The sequence below is a fragment of the Monodelphis domestica genome, chromosome 6, assembly GCF_027887165.1.
Source record: "Monodelphis domestica isolate mMonDom1 chromosome 6, mMonDom1.pri, whole genome shotgun sequence".
Classification (NCBI taxonomy): Eukaryota; Metazoa; Chordata; class Mammalia; order Didelphimorphia; family Didelphidae; genus Monodelphis; species Monodelphis domestica.
Window position 1 is genome coordinate 281214577 of NC_077232.1, and position 21588 is coordinate 281236164.

Here is a 21588-nt window from a genome sequence, read left to right on the forward strand (position 1 = left end):
TCTATGAAATCAATTGATTAAAAACACCTTAGCAATCTAATGGCATTAATAATTCATTAATCATCATCTTGGTTTCAGTTACTAAGAATTATTAAAAAGATAATCATCATGTTGCATTTGGATCTGTGACAATGAAGTACTACATTTTCATCAAGATCACAGAATTTTGTTCTTAATGTTCTTTTTTCTTTTCCATTTAGGAAGAACCATTTGTGATGGTGTCAGAAAATGTCTTGGGTAAACCAAAGAAATACCAAGGCTTCTCCATTGATGTTCTGGATGCCTTATCTAATTACCTGGGCTTTAACTATGAAATTTATGTTGCACCAGATCATAAGTATGGGAGTCCCCAAGAAGATGGTACTTGGAATGGACTAGTTGGAGAATTAGTGTTTAAGGTAAGATTTATGTATCTGAAGTATCCATAAAAATGTAGTAACTATTATTTGATGCTGATCTTATATGACAGAGATAGTTCTGGTCACCTATGGTTTTACTCTACACATTTTACTAAACACATTGACCAAAACATGGATGATGATGAAAGTGAACTGAAGTTCAATTTGTAGTTGCACTGGTCAGTTATTCTTAAACAGCATGCTAGCATAAAGACACCTTTCTCCCTAAATGTAACTCAGTGAATAAATGTTTGCCTAATTGAACTGAATTGAAATGAGCTGAAATATCTTCCATATGGGGGAGATAATGAGATTACAGGTCACAAGCTGAATCATTTTCTAAAACAAAAGCTTGATAAATATACCTACAAACCTTGATCATTATTAACTAATGATCCATGTTTGAAGATTATTCAGCTTCTTAGTACTTTTGTCCACATTCTGTCCATTGTAGTCTTGATAGCACCTTTATCAGAGGTCAGTTGAGCAGTGAAAAGTGAAGGAAATCTTAAAATAAAAAGGGAAAAGTTAAAATGATTTTTATATTCAATTTTTTTTATAGTTTTACACATTGTTAGTTACTTTGGAAAAAAGAAAATATTAACAATTCATGTTTAATTTGGTAATTCTGCATTTCAATTATATTTGAGTTTTTTCCTGCTTCTTATTCCCAAAATTGGTTATGTGTGTGTGTGTGTGAACAATGTTTTGATGGTTACCACTGGGAATACATTTGAAATTGAAATTCTCTACCTCTCTCTCCCAACCTTTTATGCCATCAGAAGAAGGAAAGTAAAGAAAAATAAATTTGTTAACAAATATAGTAAACCAAAACAAAATTCACTCATTGTCTATATGCATATTTGTGTACATATATATAAAATCTTATCCCCTAATCCTCTCTCTAAAGAAGTGTGTCATATGCTTTATCCTTGGTCCTTTGGAATCATAAGTAGTCATCACATTGATTATTTTTCTTAAAGTTATTAAAGGTGTTTGTCATTACAGAATTCTTATTATTGCATAAATTATTCCACTGCTTCTGTTCATTTCCTTCATCAGTTTATAACAGTCTTCAATTTGTCTTTTTAAATTATATTGATGTTCTTATATAAATTGTTCTTCTAGTTTTACTCTCTATATCAGTTAATATACTCTTTGAAAGCATTTATTTCTTCCCTTTTTGTAGTACATTATTACTCCATCATATTCATATACTGTGACTTATTCAGGTGATTTAAACTGATATTCATCTCCATTTTTTTACCATCCAAAAATACTACTATAAATGATTTTGCAAGCAATAAATATCTATTGATAAAGTTCTTTATATGAATGGATGGTCTTAGTGGTAAGAGAAAAAAGACTTTATCTCAAGTATATCCTATTTTTCTCTCCTCAAACTATGCTATCTACTCTATTTAGTACATTTCCTGTGCTTTCTTCCTTTCTACCAATCCACCTCTATATGAGTTCTGGGGTCTGAACATTAATTGTTGAAAAATAAAGGAAGATTAATTATAATATCAAAATAATTTAAAGTACATTGAATGATTTAAATATTAGGCAGTATAGTAAAAGGATCATTTGACAGAGACAAGGGTTTACTGTTGGCCAACTCCAACTTTGGGCAAGTTATTAAAGTTTACTCTTGAACATTCAACTCAGCTTTACAAAAAATGTTAATTAACTACCAGTTCAATTGGCATTTGTCTTACATAATAAGAGTAAGGCTATTTTACTACACAGTGCCTAGCCCAGGTGCTTAATAAATGCTTTCCCTGTCTATAGGAATTATAGGATTCAAAACTAGGAAGGACTTTATAAGGACCTGTGCAACCCCTTAATTTTAGTTTTATAGATATTGAGGTGCAGATACTTGGGCTACTTCCCCAAGATGATACATACTTCTCATAATACATAAAGCACATATCACTTCAGTACAACTTTATACATCTAATCCTTTAAAGATTAGTACTTGAATAAAACAAGAAATCAAGAAAACTCTCAGAAATAAGTTTAAGTCTCTGCTGTTATATCTCTAAGAGGCTCTCTGACATCCTCTTTCGTCTCAAAAGAGTTATTCATGAACACTGTCAATCAATCCCTCAGTGCCTACACTTTTATTCCCAACCAGTTGATGGGGGTTGAGGGGGATATATATAATAAAGAGAGGACTGGCTTGTCCAAAGACACCAATAGTTCAGAGCACAAAAATGGAAAAAGATATTCTGATTCCTTAAATTCCACACTGGCTTTAGGCAGCATTACAATTTCTTTCAGTTAATGTGCTCTTAAAATTCATGAAGACCTAGGTCTGACCAAAAGGTATTCCAATGTGAAATAGATAAATGTGCAACTCACTCTGTTTAGTTACAGAGATATTTTGGAAGATAGAGTTAAAGTGAGTGAAAGTTCATTTTCTTTTCTTTTTTCTTTTAAAGAAGGAAAACAGAAATGAAAGTACCAAAAAGCAATTTCATATAAGGGTAACATATGTTCAATTTAAGGGCAGAACCCATAATAGAATGAAAAGCATGAGTGATGATATTTGAGAATTTTTCACATGGAAGGAGGAATAAATTTTTTTCTGATTAGAATTTGCAGAGAGATAGATATGGTATTCAGTTAGGGAAACTTTCCTAATTATTGGTTATTAAAAATAAATATGTAGTAGGTAATTACCTAAATTCCCATCACTAATGCTATATACAAAGCCCAGGGGAAAAGAAGGACTTGAGATTTATGAGAGAAAGAAATGTAAAGACAGACAGAGAAAAAGAAAGAAATACAAAAAGAAAGAGAGAAGCAAAGAGAATTAACAATGACAGCATTAGTCTAATTCTGTATAGTCATAGATTGTAAAGAGTTGGGAGAGTTTTTAAAGTTCATGTAGTCTCAATTCCTGATTTTTCAGGTGAGGAAACAAAGTTGAAAGGCTCAGTCTGCAAAACACTGCATCTCCCTTTAGGATTCTAGGGTTAAATCTGAAGGATTACGAGCCAATTCCATAGCCCATGAGATATTCACTATTGTTCTTCTACCATTGATTATCTCTTTATATCAATTATCCAGACAGCTGTAATTAAGTATCAAAAACTGGTATTTACTGAGGTTATAAGGAAAGAACAATTGGCACAAAACATATCCCTACCCAAAAAGTGTCACATTCTACCACCAGTAAATAGTTAATAAGAAAGTAAATTCAATGCCATCTGCTTCCACAGAAGGAACTGATAAGAGTCTGAATCCAAACCAAAGTAATTTTTTTTTCAGTTTCCTTCTTAATTTTTTTTTTGTTTAAGCTTCCTTTCATGAAGGGATTAATATGAGAAAATATGATCGCACATATAAAATCTATATGAAACTGCTTACCATCTGTGGGGGGGTGGGGAGTAGATAATTCGAGACTCCAAATTCTTTTTAAAATGTTGGAAACTGTTTTTACATGTAATTGGGGACAAATAAAATTAACATTTTTTAAAGAAAGTAGATTCAAATTTAGGGTTGTAACAAAGAAGTGAAACAATTCCTGGAAGTCATTTTACTGAAGTCTTCAAGATGTTTCCCTTAGGTATGATATAGTTTTTAGACTAAGATCCTTTAAGAGTGTACTTGGAGTATACTTTCCTTGTTTCATCCAGTCTGACCTTGTATCTCAATGTAAACATTTCTGCTAATTATTGCTATTCTAGGAATACTGCTAGGATGGTAATGAAAAAGTTCAGAACCACTTATCATCTGAAGTTCACAAGGTCCTACTCCAGTCAGAGTGGGATGGGGAGAGGAGATTAAAGCTTTGATTAAGGTACACTCCCCCTAAAATAATTTGTTCTCAATGGTTTAACTGGAAGTTTCCTTTATGAATCTGCTACAAGCTCAAATCATCCATTGCAACTAACTTCCTGTGACTGAGTCTTTCAACCAATATGAGCAGACTTCCTGTCACCTCTACTTGGAATGTCTTGATTAACAGATCTAGGTTTGGCTCCCATTTCTGACTGATTTGTTCATTGATTTATGTTTTCACCTAATAAAGATATCATGGCATAGCTTCTTGTTAATACTTTTAATTGGAGTCTGAATAATCTGAATCACTTGATACCTACTCTCACAAAATATTTAACAAAATATGAAACTTCTAAACAGGATCAGAGTTTTAGAGCCTGATTTTGAAAACTTAAAGGTTATAAAATCCATAATATCCATCTTACAGTTGAAGAAACTGAGACCAAAATTGGTCAAATGACTTGCCCCAAGTGACATAGCAGGTAAGTGTCTAAAGCAGAATTGAATCCAACTCTTTCTGAGTCAACATCCATTATCCACTACTATACCATATGGCCAATTTGCCAGTAACATAAAGGAATTGGGAAGTAGAAGGTGGATAAATTCACCAGGTCCCAGGAGCATCATGAGTTACATATGGACAGATAAACAACAAATTCTTTTTCAAGTAGGTCATTCATCATCTGAATTATCAATCAAGATAAAGTTCCAACTACTCATGATTATGATAAATCCATAGTAGCAGTTTTAAATTTGTTGTCAGCTCCTCTCTTTCAAACAAATCCCTAGCCCATACTCCTCTGTGTAGGGCATTCCTACTTTTGAACTCATTTGTTCACATTCATATTTCAAAATCTTTCAACCCTGTTTTCACTGGGAAAATATATTTAGTAGCCCAAGTATATAGGGTATATATGTAGGGCTATATTTAGACATATCAGAGAATTAATAAGAAATAAAAAAATGAATGTTGTACAGAAGTGAAGATATTTGGGGGAAGCTAAGTAACACAGTAGATAGATTGTCAGACCTAGAATCAGGAGGACCTTATGTTTAAATCTCTAACACATCCTAATTGTGTAACCCTGGGCAAGTCATTTGACCTCATTTGTCTAGCCCTTTTCTATCTTAGAGTTGTTAGTAAGACAGAAAATAAGAGTTAAAAAATAAAGAAGTAAAAGTTCAGAGTTTCATGTAAAGACTTTCTTTATAGTTAGGGAGGACTTACAAAGTTCATAGTTAACAATTTCAACATCTAATCAACAAAACATGAAAATCAATTGTTTTGCTATTCTAATCACTGAAATTGCTGATTGTGTTAAAATTTCTCAACTAGGTGATGTGATGAGTATAGTACTGGGTCTAGAATCAAGAAGACTCATCCTATTGAGTTCAAATCTGATACTTAGACACTTACCTTGTTTGCCTCAGTTTCTCCTCCATAAAATGAGTTGGAGAAGTAAATGACAAATCCAGCATATTTGCCAAGGAAATCCCAAATGAAATCATGATTGAAAAATTTTTCCTGGACAGACCCTATGAATCTAAATGGTAGCAAAAGAAAAAGTAAGTTAATGTCCTCTACTCTGTTTTTTTTCTTTCTACTCTGTTCTTTTATATCAGTCTCCAACTCTGGATTATAACCATTCCAAATCATGTCTAATGTTGCAGAAGAAAGTCCTAAAATCTCATTGACTGGGTCCACTACACGATTTTGCTAGCTTTACTGAGAAGTCGTGCTGTTAGACAATCCTTTATTCATCTCTTGACCTCTTTCCAAATTGCCTGTAGAACATGTTCCAAACCTTTTTAATGGAACCCCTAATTCTGTTTGCCTTTCTCTGCTCTCCATAGTAAAAATAAAGAGGTTAGATATTCTTCATTATCCTTCCTCTCCAGCTTAAAACATTTCTGCATCTCTGAATGTCATTCTAGATACCACAAAATATTTTTTGTGCTATCATTTATCTTTATTTTGTCCTTCATTGTATAGTGGAAAGAGGGCTACCAGAGTATTTAAACTCAAATCCTGTTTTGCCATTTACTATTTGTGTGAACAGGGACACATGGTTTAATCTAAGTCTTATTTTTCTCATCTATAAAAGAAGGTGGGTTGCACTAGTCATTTAACATTCTAGTCCTTAAATAATCTTATTTCAGGAAAAAATCTTGCCCCTTCTCTTTTCCAAACTTAACTCTTTCACCTATGCACTTCTTCCTTCTACTTCTTTCTTTACCTTGATACATTATTTCCAATCTCCTTTTTATCCATTTATTATCTCCACTAATCTCTTTCTCCCTACTTTTAATATGCTCAGGATCTCTAAAAATAATATTCTGACACTGATAATGTCTCTAGTTACCATTTTTTCTTTCCATTGTTTTAGAACCAATCTTCATGAAAATGTATTGTAATTCGATCTCATTTACTCTCTCAGTTCATTCTTTAATATTCATTCTAAACCTGCAACTATAAGATCTATTCAAGGTAGGATTATTCTTATTTTTCTTCCATAGTTTTTTTGAAACTCTACTTCTTTGACACTAACCTTCCCCTTATTTTCCTTTAATTGCTTTTCCACCTTCACTGAATCTAATGTCCCCCCTTTGTCCTTAAAAGTTAGTATTGCCCAGTATAAAGTCCTAGTCATATATCTCTTCCTTCATTCTTTCCTTTGGTAATTTGACCTAATCATGTGACTTTATTACTTCTTAGCAAATTATTCTTACATTTACATCTCCATTCTTTCAGCCTTTTTTTAAAAAAAAAAAAGATGCCCCCTATAATTGTCTAGGAATGGGACACATTTACCTCATACTGAAGTTACAGCATTCCTTCGAGTTCACTGTATGCAATACCAAATTTCTTTTCCCACCAAAAAAATCTCTGGACTTGCTTCTAAGAATGCCATAATAACCTCAATCTTCTTCAACATAAATCTTATTCATCCCTCCCTTTCAGTCATCATGAGTCAATAATCAGTCTATTAATTCTTTATTATATTTCTAGTTACCCCTTTCTTCATTCACATTGTGACAATCAAGGCTTAAAAAGTTAATCAGCCAATGGTTAGATTCATTCTTTAGTCTTTTCATTGTTTTCTCAGACTCTAATTTCTCCCCCTTTATCAATGTATCCTTCTTATCAATACTCATAGAGCAATCTTCATAAGAGATTTCATGGCTATCACCTCCTAGCAAATATTTTCAGTGGCCAATATTAACTTAGAGATTAAAATCTAACCTCTTTTTCCTAATATTAAAAGCCCTCTATGATAACCACTCCAACATTATCATCCACTTTTCTCTTAGATGAGTCTTCTTTTGGTTTCTCTCTGGTTTTAAAGTTAGTCATGTTTATGCCTTGCCCTATAATCTTAAATAATCTATTTCTGAATATCATTACAAATTCTCTTTCCCTTTATTGAAATTCTGCCATTGTAGTTAAGATTCAGAAAAATTATCCCCCTTTTTGGTCATATCATCTAGTCTTAGCCCTCCTTTCCTCAGAATTTCTATCACAGTTTTTGTTTGTACCATTCACTTGGTCTTTACCATGTAATGCTTTTTAATACGTTAATCTTGTGGGGGTTTATAGGTGGTCCAATAGATTGAGAGCCAGGCCTAGACACTGGAGGTTCTGGGTTTAAATCTGATCTCAGACACTTCCTAACTGTGTTTCCTTGGGCAATTCACTTAGTCCCCATTACCTAGCCCTTGCTGCCCTCCTGCTTTGGAACCAGCATTGATTCTAAGATAAAAGTTAAGGATTACAAAAAAAGGTTTATCTTGTATATTTTCCTATCAAATCTTTTCCAACTAGATTATAAGGAATTTATCAAGAATTATGTTTTAGAATCACTAATACAAAACAACGTGAGAATGATGCAGTGGTTAGAGAACTGACCCCAAAGTCAAGAATACCTGAGTTCAGTTTCCACTTCTAATGCACACTTGGCTGTGTGACTGGGCAAATTGCATAATCTCTCAGTGTTGCAGACAAATTTCTAAAAGTATAAGTTGCAAAGGATATGCTGATATATGCATCGATAGAGGGAATTTCCTCGGCTTGTATTTCCTTGACCAGTGAAATCACAGGTCTGATTTTTCTCTCTAACAAAACAATTCTGTTTCTAGTGTAATATTTATTGGGAAAGGGAATGGGATTGGGAAAAAGGGAGATAAGAGGAGGTTTGTATGGGTAAGGAGGAGTTGAAGGGAGAGAGGGTATATTGCTTGGTGAGGCAAGGGAGGGAGATGCCCCCTGATGAGAGGAAGCTGCAGGGGTCCGATAAGGACTCTTTGTCCTGGAATGATTGAGCTGAAGTTCAGCTCCCTCTATGACCAGAAATGATAGTCCACTTATCTGACTGCAAATTCAAATAACATAAAGTTTAATAACTAGTTGGGATTGGAGTTTTTCTCAGCTTCAGACCTGAGGCCAGGCCCCAGAGGCTGGCGGAGAGTTTGTCCCACTCCTGTCTGCTCTCGTTGTTCTAATTTAGAATCTCAGCAGTACACAGAAAGCAAACAAGAACAATTCTAACCTTTAGAAGCCTGTGTCTTTGGGCTGAACCAAGAAGAGCATGCCACTCCAGACTGGGCTGAATGAGCTCCTCTCTCCTCCAACACTGGGAAACAAGACCCACCTGGCAGGAAGCAAGTGCTAGTCCCAAGATCCAACTGCCACTCCCAGTTGGGCCCTTCCCCCACAAACTGTCAGTCTTGTTTCCTTTCCACACTAGAAATAGTGGGAGATCAATAAACATTGTTGAGATTTAAATAGCAGAATTGATGAAATAGAACGGTAAAGTGTGGTGCAAAAGAAAATCAGTTATGTAGACTTAAATGACTGTGAACTGTGGTAATAGTATATTTTCTACATTTGCAGTTGAAATTTAATTGTCAGAACAATAATGAACAATCAGATAATAAACCTAGATCATTATTTACTAATAGTACTAATAAATAACAAGTATGTTGCTGATGGAGTTGTGAATTGATCCAAACAGTCTGCAAAGCAATTTGGAATTATGCCCAAAGGGCTTTAAAAGACTGTATGCCCTTTGATCCAGCAAAACCACTACTTGGTTTGTAACAAGAGAAAATACAAGAAAGTTGTACAAAAATATTCATAAGCACATTCTTTGTAGTAGCAAAATTATAAAATAGGGGATGTTCGATTGGGGAATGGCTAAACAAATTGTGGTATATGGTGGTGATGGAAAACTATTGTGCTATAAGGAATGATGTACTTACTGGAGGATTTCTATATCAACTGGAAGAACTAATGCAAAGTGAAATGAGAAGAACCAAGAGAACATTGTACAAAGAAAATGAAACATGGTGGAATGATCAAATGTAATGGACTTTGCTACTAGTATCAGTGCAATTATCCAGGACAGTTCGGAGGGATTTATGAGAAAGAATGCTATCGACATCAAGAGAAAGAACTGTGAGTGTAGAAATGCAGGAAAAAAATATATATGAGTTATTATCATGTGTTTATATGAGTATATGATTTGGGGTTTGGGTTTCAAAAGATCATCACTCTATTACAAAAATGCATAATATGGAAATAGGTATCAAGTGATAACATTTGTATAAACCAGTGAAATTGCTTCTTGACTCCGGGAGGGGGAAAAGAAGAGTGGAAGGAAAAAATGTATCATGAAAACATGGAAAAATATTTTATAAAATAAGTAAAAAATAAATGTAGATAATAAAAAATCTGCATGTGTGGAGGCAGCATAGAGGATAGTTCATAATTTGAATTTGTTCAAGAATCAATTTTAGATTTCAAGAGAACTAATGGAGGAGGGAGAGCAGAAAAAATGAAAGCAGTTATATAGTTAATCCAATACCACATTAGTCATTGCCCAGTTAACATAGATTACCATCTACTTACTATGGTAAGAAAATCCCACCACCTTTAAGCCAAAGAAATATAATGCTAAAATTCAGGAGCACCTATTCATTTACTATCTAGTCCTTTTACTATCAATTTTCCAGTTATAATTTAGTGAGAAGAGAGAGGCATTAAAAATCAAAGTGACTTGAATCTGAAAAAGGTATCAAGATGTAGTTGAAGTTTTGATTATAAGTACAAGTGGTTATTTTCCTATTGATTTGTCATTTCTATTTAGTATAGTTACACCATAAAATAATGGTCAAAATAACTCTGGAAATTATGGCTCTGGAGAAATGTACTACTAGTGAAATTGCAGAGAATAAATTCACAGTGCCTTAGGTTGTTAGCTGCTAGAATGAGAGCTGTATTTTTTCCTGAATCCTTTGCAGTAGGGAGTAGGTTGTGCAAACCCACAATGAAAAAATAAGAATGTTAAATTTAATATTGAAAAGAAAATTAAGCTTTCTTCATTCCTATATTTTATATTCATCCTCATAGAGAGAAACTCTAAAGGACTAGTTTATTCAAGTATATTATATTTTTAATCATTAAAGAAGTTGAGAAAGGATAACTATGATTCAAGTTATCCTTAAGCATTACTTGTTTATAAATCAAATGAGGTTTTAATTTTTCCAGATAATAAAAAATTTCATGTGCTATTGCTTTTCCTTGTAACATGTTATTATAAAGTTATCCAGACCAATTAAAAGTAAATTCATGGTTTCCTAAAACAAGATAGTTTAAATATGATCCACTGTCTCAAGATAAATGATCATTATTCTTTCTTAGAGGCATTTCTTACCTGGACCTTTGCCCATATGCATATTTTTCTCTTGCCTGCCTGTTCTCTTCTCTCTTTTATGCTCCACTTGAGACTGTATAGAAACTGCTTGTCAAACAGCAAACGTAGAACTGTTTGCTTTCATTTTACAGGGAGCTCAGTCTCCACCTCCCCCCACACCATCTCCATCTCCAGAAATTTTCTTGAATAGCCATCTGAAATGAAAATTAGATTCATTTTTACTAGTAAAAAAATCTACTCAATTCTTATGGCAATTACCTGTGTTTTCTGCTCCAGAGAGATCTCGAATTATATTTTGTGAGCAGTTCTGTTGAAGATTGCTTCAATTCATTCAATATAATAGTGATTTCTAGGTGGTCAATTATACAAAACTATGGAAGCCAATCACCACTTCCTAACTCCATTTTCCTGCCCTAGCTAAGATTTATAGACTTCCTCCTGTTAGATATTACCTTTCCCTCTTTGATAGTTCTGTATACATGTTTCAAGTCCCCTAAGCTGGTTCAGATAGATGTCATGTAAATAACCTAACATGTAAATTTTTCCTATTCATTCACTTCATAAGAATTTATTGAAAGCCACTTTTGTGCCTACCATTCTCAGTTACATATAAGAAGACAGTATGCTTGCATTCAAGGAACTCATAATCTAGATCAAGAGATGATAGACTGGTTGATAGACTGAGAGACAGATGATATACTATCTATATATGTGTAGCATATAGCAAGAATGCCTATATAGATATATCTTTCAGTCATTTTCCTGAATATATACCTAAAAGTTGCTGATACATTCAAAGCATTAAAGTGATCTAAAACAGATCCTTGTATTTAAAGATAAGTATTTGGAAGGATCTCAGAGCATTCCTAACCTCAATATGCAATACTCAAATGTTTTACCTTTTTATTTATTACTCTTATAATTTCTACACCATTGATCTTGCCTTTTTATGCCTTTTAATGATTGTAATTCCAACATTGTTGATAAAATGCAGCAACTTTCTTGCATATATAAGATGTCTTCTGAATTCCTTTAATACATCTATTTACCAACTATTTTGATTTTAATTTTTAAAATGATGTTGTATGATCCATATTCTAAAGGACCTCTCCAAATAACCGAACTTTAAAAAGAGCCCCTCTGCTCTCAGAAACCCAGATTCTTTTGGCCTGATACAATCTCTTTTACATTTTGTTGCTCATGTTTCCTGTGATATAGGCCTGTTAGGTCCCCACAGGGCACAATATCACCACCTGCCATGAGATTGAAGTTAAAGGGAGGACAATCACACACCTTTCTCGGTGGATTCTTACCCTACTCCAATAACTTTTACTCTTCCTGTACTCATTCCTCAGTAGTTAGCATATATCCCCTTCAATGCTCCCCATCTAGTGAGGGAGAATGCAGCATCCCATAGCTGCCAATGTAAAAATTTCACACCCTACCCCAGAATCCCTATTCTCTTATTTCTATTCATCTTAAAATACCCGCCATTACTAATTCCCCACCTCAGCTCTGCTCTGCTCTTCCATTATTCTCTCTGGAATATCTGCTCCATAATTAATAAATTTCTTTTTACCTTAAATCTTTAGTTTCTTAATCCTTCCACCATCTGTCACTCACAGATGAAACTTGTCTTTCTCTCTTTTTTTACCTTTATCTTCTGTTTTATGATTAATATTTAGTATTGGTTCCAAAGCAGAAAATCAATAAGGGTAAGGCAATGGAGGTCAAGTTACTTGCCCAGGATCACATAGTGACCAAGTATCTGAGGCCAGATTTGAATCCAGAATCTCCTCTCTCCAGACCTGGCCCTCTATGCACTGAGCCACCTAGCTACCTCCTTGGCTCCCTCTTGATTACATAGCTTCCCTTATAACCCCTTCCAGTACTGCCTACACTTTCTCTCATATCTTCAATTTTTTGGTCATGGTGGGAGAGTCAAACATACCCTTTGCTCCCTAAGACCACTTCCATATGTTCTCTCTACCATAAGAAATATATCCAGGTGTCAATCAATCAACATTTATTCATTCAGTACCTACTACATGCCTAGAACTATGATAGCCACTGTGGATACAAGTACAGAAGATGAAGCATTCCTGCTAACAAGAATCTTGCATTTTAATGGGGGAACACAATAAGTACATAAAAATATATACAACATAAAAATAAAATTAATGACTATATACCAAGTGCTTAAATATAGGGGAGTTTGGGGGAAGTACACCAGCAGTTAAGGGAATCAGAAAATACTTCATGCAGATTATAGTTGAGCTGCATCTGAAAAGAAGACAAAGACTCTGCAAGGTGGAGGTTAAAAGGCAGTGCATCCTGAGGTGTGGACCATGGGAAATGCAAAGAGATAGAAATGGAAAATGGAGTTGTGTGTGTGGAGAGTGGGGAAAAGGCCAGTTTGATTGGATCACAGAGTGTGTGAGACACTGCAAAGATTGGTTAGAGATTGAAGACAGCTTCTAAAGCTAAAAAGGCTAGTGTCCTCTGGTTCTGACCTGGGCTAGCTTCTCTTCTTCCTCTGTACTATTTATCTTGGTGATCTCATCAGTTCCCATAGATTTAATTACCGTCTCTATACTAATGATTCTCAGATCTATCCGTCTTGCTTCAATCTCTTTGCTGACCTCCAAACTCCCATCTCCAATTGCTTTTCATGAATTGGATTCTGGTACACTTCTTTAACTCAGTATGCCCAAAATGGAAACCATAATCTTTTCTCCAAATCCTTTTACCCTGGTGTCTTTCTATTAGACTGTAATATAGAGTGCAACATTATCCTTCCATTCTTTCAGGTTTACAATGTAGGGCTCCTAATTTTCCCTTACTACCCCCCAGATGTAATCTGTTCCCCAGGCCTCTCTGTTTCACTTTCCCCAGTCTAATCCAGTCTCTATCCATTGAGTCACTAAAGCAATTTTCTTCAAGTATAAGATTAATAATGTCACTTTAGTGGCTCCATAGTGCCTCCAAGATCAAACAAAATACTCTGTTTGGCATTCAAAACCCTTCATAATATAGCCCTCTCCTACCTTTCTAGACTCCTTACTCCCTGATACATACTCTTTGCTCCCTGACAGGTACTCTGATACTCTATTCCACAAACAAGATACTCCATTTCTTAGCTCCAAGGTTCTTCTCTTCCCCCATGCTTTGGACTCTCTATCTCTCTCACTCCCCTCTTCTCAACCCATTGACATCCCTGGCTTTTCTCATGTCCCAACCAAAATCCTTTTGGTCTACTTCCAGTACTAAGGACAATACCTGTGGGATTGACTGTTTGGGAATTATCTTGGAGTCATCTGGGTGATCTGGGAGTTATCCACATATAGATGATAGGATGTAGGATATAATGAGATTGCCAAGAGCGAATATACATGTAGAGGGAGAAAAAAAGAGAGCTTAAGAGAATCTTGGGGAAGATTCATAATTCAGAGATATAATATGGGGACCAAGAAAAATCTGTCAGACAGGAGAAAAGCCAAGTAAGCATAATATCATCAAACAAACAAAAAAAAATAAGAAAGATTATGGTTAAATGTCAGATGGTTCAGGGACATCTTGAAGGATTAGAAGGAAAAAAAGGCCATTAGATTTGACAATTCAAAGATCACTGTCAACTTCAAAGAGAGTATTTTCATTTGAATGATGTAGTCAGAACAGAGATTGCAAAGAGTGTTGATTAGTGATTGAGAGGAAATAAAGTAGAAGAATCAAGTATAGTTATTTTTTCAAATGGCTTGTCTAAGAAAATAAAGATAATAGCGTGAGGTGTGAAGTTGGGTTTTTTTTAATAATAGGGAAGATTTGGTGCTTATAAAGAAATGACTATTTGATAGAAAAAGGTCAAAAATTCAAGATGAGGAATGATTGTGGGTTCAGTCTGTTGGCAAAGATAGAAAGGAATGAGATCAAGTGCATATGTAAAGAATAGAGCACCTCTGTGTGAGAAACAGAGGAAAGGATAGAATAAGAAATGAAGAAAAGAGGGTATTCAATAAAGACAACAGTAAAAGGGGAGTTCACAACATACACACTCAATTGTCTTAGTAAAGTAAAAGACATAATGGCCAGAAGTTAGGAAAGAGAGTTCTCAGAAGTTTAAGAAGGTAGAGAAAGTTTGAAATTTTCAGCTGTGGGTATTGACATTGAGAATCAATTAGAGTCATCAAAAGATTCCTTTGCTATAGCTGAGGTTACATAGCATGAATTTGTATTGTCCTCAGATATTTCAAAGTGAGTAGAAGAAGAGGAAGCAGTTACTAGGAGTAAATCTAGGTCTGAGGTTTAACAAGAAAGGATATGTAATAGCATAATAAGGGGAGGAATTCAAGAGAAAAGAAATATGGAGTTTGAAATTGGGTTGAGGTTGGAGAGAGAAAGATGAAATCAGATCAAGGATAAAGGTCTGAGAAAATACCAAGGTTGAAGAACCAGAAGTATTGATGAGGAAAACTAATTTAGAATGAGTAATGCATAGATATAGAATAAAAACATATCATGGTTAAATAATGGAAAGTCAGAATTTCTAATTAAAGAAGTGAAATTTTTTCCTTGAGAAAAATCAAAGAATGACTAGAGGATGATCAGGGAATGGGTTTCCTAAAGGTATCATAATCTTCTTTTATCAATGAGTTCAATATTTAGTTTACAGTCTTTTTCATTTGAAATCCTAGCCTCAGGCTAAGGGACTTCAATTCCCACACTGAATGTTCTATGAAATACTCAACTTCCTAATTCTTCATTCTACTCAATTCTTGTGCTTACTCTCTACATCATCTCAACTACATACAAAGAGGATAATACCTATGAATCCTGATATCATTCATAAGTGTTCTACTTTCATTTCATGAACTTCCAAATTCCTCCTCTGGTTATATTTCATCATTGCATCTTTCTTCACATCTTATGACCTCCTTCTTTAGCTTCACTATGATCTCCATAATCTCTCTTTCTCTGTTATTTCATCAACTATCATTGCTGCAGTCTGTACTCTCTTCCTTTCCCTATGCTGACAGATTATTAAACAAATTCAACTCTATATCATTCTCTACTCTTGAATTCCTTGCCTCTTTTTTCAATAGATCAACATGACTTGACAACCCCCAATCTCCTGTTATTCCTACCATTCACTTCCTTCATTACTATTCATGTACTGCTGAATGAAGCTGGGAGATACCATGAAACCATGTTGATTGCACCCATTACAAATACCTGTTATCTAATCTCAACTGGAACTTCACCACAGCAAGGTAATCTTTCTATTCTCCTCAGACAATTCACTATCCCATTCTTGAAAGAGATAATTCGAAATCTTCTAACCTTCCATCAAGCCTTCCATCCTTTCACACTCTCTGCTGAGGACTTGCATTTATATTCACTAAAAACCAAAATCTAGTTCATTCTCTGAGAGCTCCTTCTTTTCCTTATTTCACATTGCTGAGACAGAATCCCTTGCCCTTCCCTTTCTCATATCTTGAATAAAGAAGAATCACTTCTCCTTGAACCTCTACATGTACACCATGCACGCTATCCCTTCCCATCTTCTTCAATAAATTGTCCCTGTTACCATCTCCCCTCTTTTTTATCCCAAACCCATCTTTATATACAGGATCTTTCATGTTTGCCTAAAAACTGATCATGCATCTTTCACCCTTAATTAAAAAAAACAACAACTTAATTTAATCACTACTATTCCTGCTATGTCTTTCCTGCCCTTCCAGACTAAACTTTTTTGGAAAAAGGGACTACTACATCTTCTGTAACTTTCTTCTAAATTCTACAGTCCTATTTCTGACCTCATCATTCAACTGAAACTACTTTCATATCAGCAAAATCATAGTTATCATCATCATTACAGTTAACATTTTTATACTGGCTTAAAATTTTCATTCTTTTTTTCATTTCCAATTCACCCCTTTCTGCATCCACCTACCCAATCGGAAGGCAAGAAATGAGCTACCCTTTTTACACATTTTTTTTTAATTTTATAATTCTTTTTTTAATTTAATTAATTTATTTAGACAATTTAGAACATTATTTCTTGGTTACAAGTCATATTATTTCCCTCCCTCTTCTGTCCCCACCCTTCCCGTAGCTGAAGCGCAATTTCACTGGGTAATATATGTGTCCTTGATCTAAACCTATTTCCATGTTGTTGGTGATTGCATTAGGATATTCATTTAGAGTCTACATTCCCAAACATATCCCCATGACCATTGTATTCAAGCAGTTCTTTTTCTTCTGTATTTCTATTCCCACAGTTTTTCCTCTGAATGTGGATAGAGTTCTTTCTCGCAGATCCCACCACATTGTTCAGGATGACTGCATTACCACTAATGGAGAAGTCCATTAAATTTGATTGTAGAGGACAGCTGGGTAGCTCCGTGGATTGAGAGCCAGGCCTAGAGATGGGAGGTCCTAGGTTCAAATCTGGCCTCCAACACTTCCTAGCTGTGTGACCCTGGGCAAGTCACTTGACCCCCATTGCCTAGCCCTTATCACTCTTCTGCCTTGGAGCCAATATACAGTATTGACTCCAAGACAGAAGGTAAGGGTTTAAAAAAAAATTGATTGTACCACAGAGTATTGGTCTCTGTATACAATGTTCTCCTGATTCTGCTCCTTTCACTCTGCATCAATTCCTGGAGGTTGTTCCAGTCCCCATGGAATTCCTCCACTTTATTATTCCTTTGATCACAATATTCCATCACCAACATATACCACAATTTGTTCAGCCATTCCCCAATTGAAGGACCTAACCTCATTTTCCAATTTTTTGCCATCACAGAGAACATGGTTATGAATAATATTGTACATGTCTTTTTCCTTATTATCTCTTTGGGGTACAAACCCAGCAGAGCTATGAATGGATCAAAGGGCAGATAGTCCTTTAGAGCCCTTTGGACATAGTTCCAAATTGCCCTCCAGAATCATTGGATCAATTCAGAGCTCCACCAGCATTGCATTAATGTCCCAACTTTGCCACATCCCCTCCAACTTCAGAGTTGTTTTAATTTGCATCTCTCTGATTATAAGAGATTTAGAACACTTTTGCATGTGCTTATTAATAGTTTTGATTTCTTTATCTGAAAATTGCCTATTCTTGCCCCTTGCCCATTTGTCAGTTGGAGAATGGCTTGATTTTTTTGTACAATTAGTTTAGCTCTTTATAAATTTGAGTAATTAGACCTTTGTTAGAGGTTTTTGTTATGAAGATTGTTTCCCAATTTGTTGCTTCCTTTCTAATTTTGGTTACATTGGTTTTGTTTGTACAGAAACTTTTTAATTTGATGTAATCAAAATTATTGATTTTACATTTTAAGACTTTTTCTAGCTCTTGCTTGGTTTATAAGTCTTTCCTTTCCCAAAGATCTGACAAGTATACTATTCTGTTTTCACCTAATTTGCATATAGTTTCCTTCTTCATATTCAAGTCATTCACCCATTCTGAGTTTTTCTTGATGTAGGGTATGAGATGTTGATCCAAACCTAGTCTCTCCCATACTCTCTTCCAATTTTCCCAGCAGTTTTTATCAAATAGTGGATTTTTGTCCAAAAAGCTGGAATCTATGGGCTTATCATAAACTATCTTGCTGAGGTCACTTACCCCAAGTCTATTCCACTGATCCTCCTTTCTGTCTCTTAGTCAGTACCAAATTGTTTTGATGACCACTGCTTTATAGTATAGTTTGAGATCTGGGTCTGCAAGTCCTCTTTCCTTTGCATTTTTATTTTTCATGATTTCCCTGGATATCCTTGATCTTTTGTTTTTCCAAATGAACCTTGTGATGGTTTTTTTCTAATTCAGTAAAAACGTTTGCTGGTAGTTCAATGGGTATGGCACTAAATAAGTAAATTAATTTGGGCAGGATTGTCATTTTTATTATGTTAGCTCATCCTACCCATGAGCAATCATTGTTTATCCAACTGTTTAGATCTAGTTTTAATTGTATGGAGAGTGTTTTGTACTTGTGTTCATATAGTTCCTATGTTTGTTTTGGCAGATAGATTCCTAAGTTTTTATATTGCCTAAGGTAATGTTAAATATAATTTTTCTTTCTAATTCTTGCTACTGAGATTTGTTGGAAATATATAGAAATGCTGGTGACTTGTGTGGGTTTATTTTGTATCCTGCAACTTTGCTAAAGTTGTTGATTATTTCAACTAGATTTTTGGTTGATTCTCAAGGATTCTTTAAGTAGACCATCTGCTAAAAGTTATGGCTTGGCCTCCTCATTGCCTATTTTAATACCTTCAATTTCTTTTTCTTCTCTAAATGCTACAGCTAGTGTTTCTATTACTATGTTAAATAATAGAGATGATAATGGGCATCCTTCTGTCACTCTTGATCTTATTGGGAAGTCCTCTAGTTTATCCCCATTACATATGATGTTTGCTGACAGTATTTATTATTTTTAGGAAAGGCCCTCCTATTCCTATGCTTTCTAGTGATTTCAATAGGAATGAGTGTTGTATTTTGTCAAAGGCCTTTTCTGCATCTATTGAGATAATCATGTTATTTTTGTGGGTTTGCTTGTTAATATGGTCAATTATGTATATGGTTTTGCTAATATTGAAGCATTCTTATATTCTTGGTATGATTCCTACCTGGTCATAGTGAATAACCCTTGTGATCACTTGCTGGAGTCTTTTTGCTAGTATCCTATTTAAGATTTTTGCATCTGTATTCATTAAGGAGATTGGTCTATAGTTTTCTTTCTCTGTTTTTGACCTGCCTAGCTTTGGAATCAGTACCATATTTGTGTCATAAAAGGAATTTGGTGGTAGAACTCCTTCTTTGATTATTCTGTCAAATAGTTTGTATAATATTGGGATTAGTTGTTCTTTGAAGGTTTGATAGAATTCACTTGTGAATCCATCTGGTCCTGGGTATTTTTTCTTAGGAAGTTCTTTGATGGCCTGTTGGATTTCATTTTCTGATATGGGGTTGTTTAAGTAGTCTATTTCTTCCTCTGTTAGTCTAGGCAATTTATATTTTTGTAAATATTCATCCATATCACCTATAATGCCATATTTATTGCCATTTAATTGGGCATAATAGATTTTAATGATAGCCTTAATTTCCTCTTCATTAGAGGTGAGGTCACTCTTTTCATCTTGGATACTGTCAATTTGACTTTCTTCTTTCTTTTTTTTTTAATTAGACTGACCAATACTTTGTCTATTTTGTTTGTTTTTTCAAAGTACCAGCTTCTAGTCTTATTTATTAAAACAATAGTTCTTTGACTTTAAATTTTATTAATTTCTCCTTTGAGTTTTAGGATCTGTAATTTAGTCTTCTTTTGAGAGTTTTTAATTTGTTTACTTTCTAGTTTTTTAATTTGCATGACCAATTCATTGACATCTGCTCTCTCTAATTTGTTAATATATTAACACATGGATATAAATTTCCCCCTGAGTACTGCTCATAGATTTTTAGAAGGATTTCTCATCCCATAGATTTTTAGAAGGATGTCTCATCATTGTCATTTTCTTCATTGAAATTAGTAATTGTTTCTATGACTTGTCCTTTAACTAACTGATTCCAGAGAATCATATTGTTTAATTTCCAATTAATTTTTTATTTGCCTCTCCATGTACACTTACTAATTATTATTTTCATTGCATTGTGATCTGAGAAGGTTGCATTTATTATTTCTGTTCTTTTACCCATGTTTGCAATGTTTTTATGCCCTAGTACATGGTTAATCTTTGTGAATGTACCATGTGCTGCTGAAAAGAAAGTGTATTCCTTTTTGTCCCTATTTATTTTTCTCCACATATCTACTAACTCTAATTTTTCTAATATTTCATTCACTTTTCTTAGCTCTTTCTTATTTTTTGGTTTGATTTATCTAGTTCTGATAGAGGAAAGTTCAGGTCTCCCATTAGTATAGTTTTTCTATCTAGTTCATCCTTGAACTCCACTAGTTTCTCCTTTAGAAATTTGGATGCTATGCCATTTGGTGCATACATGTTTAGTACTGATATTTCCTCATTGTCTATACTGCCTTTTATCAGAATGTAATTACCTTCCCTATTTCTTTTAACTAGATCAATTTTTACTTTAGCTTTATCAGATATCATAATTGCAACTCCTGCCTTTTTTTTCTCAGTTGATGCCCAATAGATTTGGCTCCATCCTCTTACTTTTACCCTCTGTGTGTCTACCTTCCTCGTGTGTGTTTCTTGTAGACAACATATAGTCTGGTTTTGGTTTCTAATCCACTCTGCTATTTGCTTGCATTTTATGAGTAAGTTCATTCCATTCACATTCAGAGTTATGATTACTAGCTGTGTATTTCTCAGCATTTTGATTTCCACTCCTAGTCCTGCCTTTTCTTCATTCACTATTTCCTTCTACACCAATGTTTTGTTTTTAACCAGTGACCCTAATTCCCACCCTTATTTTATTGACCTTTCTTATTCTCCCCTTATTTCCTTTACAGTCCTTTTAAACTCCCCCCACCCTCTCCCTCCCTTGTACTGCTTCCCTCCCCACCAATCTATTTGTTACCCTTCTACTTCCCTATGGAGAGCAAATCAATTCCCTCCCCCAATGTATATGATTGTTCTTCCCTCCTTGATTAAATTTCAATGCATGTAAGAGTTGAGTATTTCCTATCTCCAACCTCTTTACCCCTCCAGTGTATTGATGTTCTCCCCCCTCC

At 34.5% G+C, this 21588-nt stretch overlaps 1 protein-coding gene across 1 annotated transcript in view; it reads left to right on the forward strand.

Moving 5' to 3' along the window:
- The window catches only part of GRID2 (glutamate ionotropic receptor delta type subunit 2), a 1955631-nt gene that overhangs the window by 1573944 nt on the left and 360099 nt on the right, over positions 1-21588 (forward strand). Inside the window, exon 10 of the mRNA XM_007495736.3 lies at positions 201-398. Within this exon, the coding sequence (XP_007495798.1) occupies positions 201-398 (198 nt within the window). The remainder of the gene's footprint in view (positions 1-200; positions 399-21588) is intronic.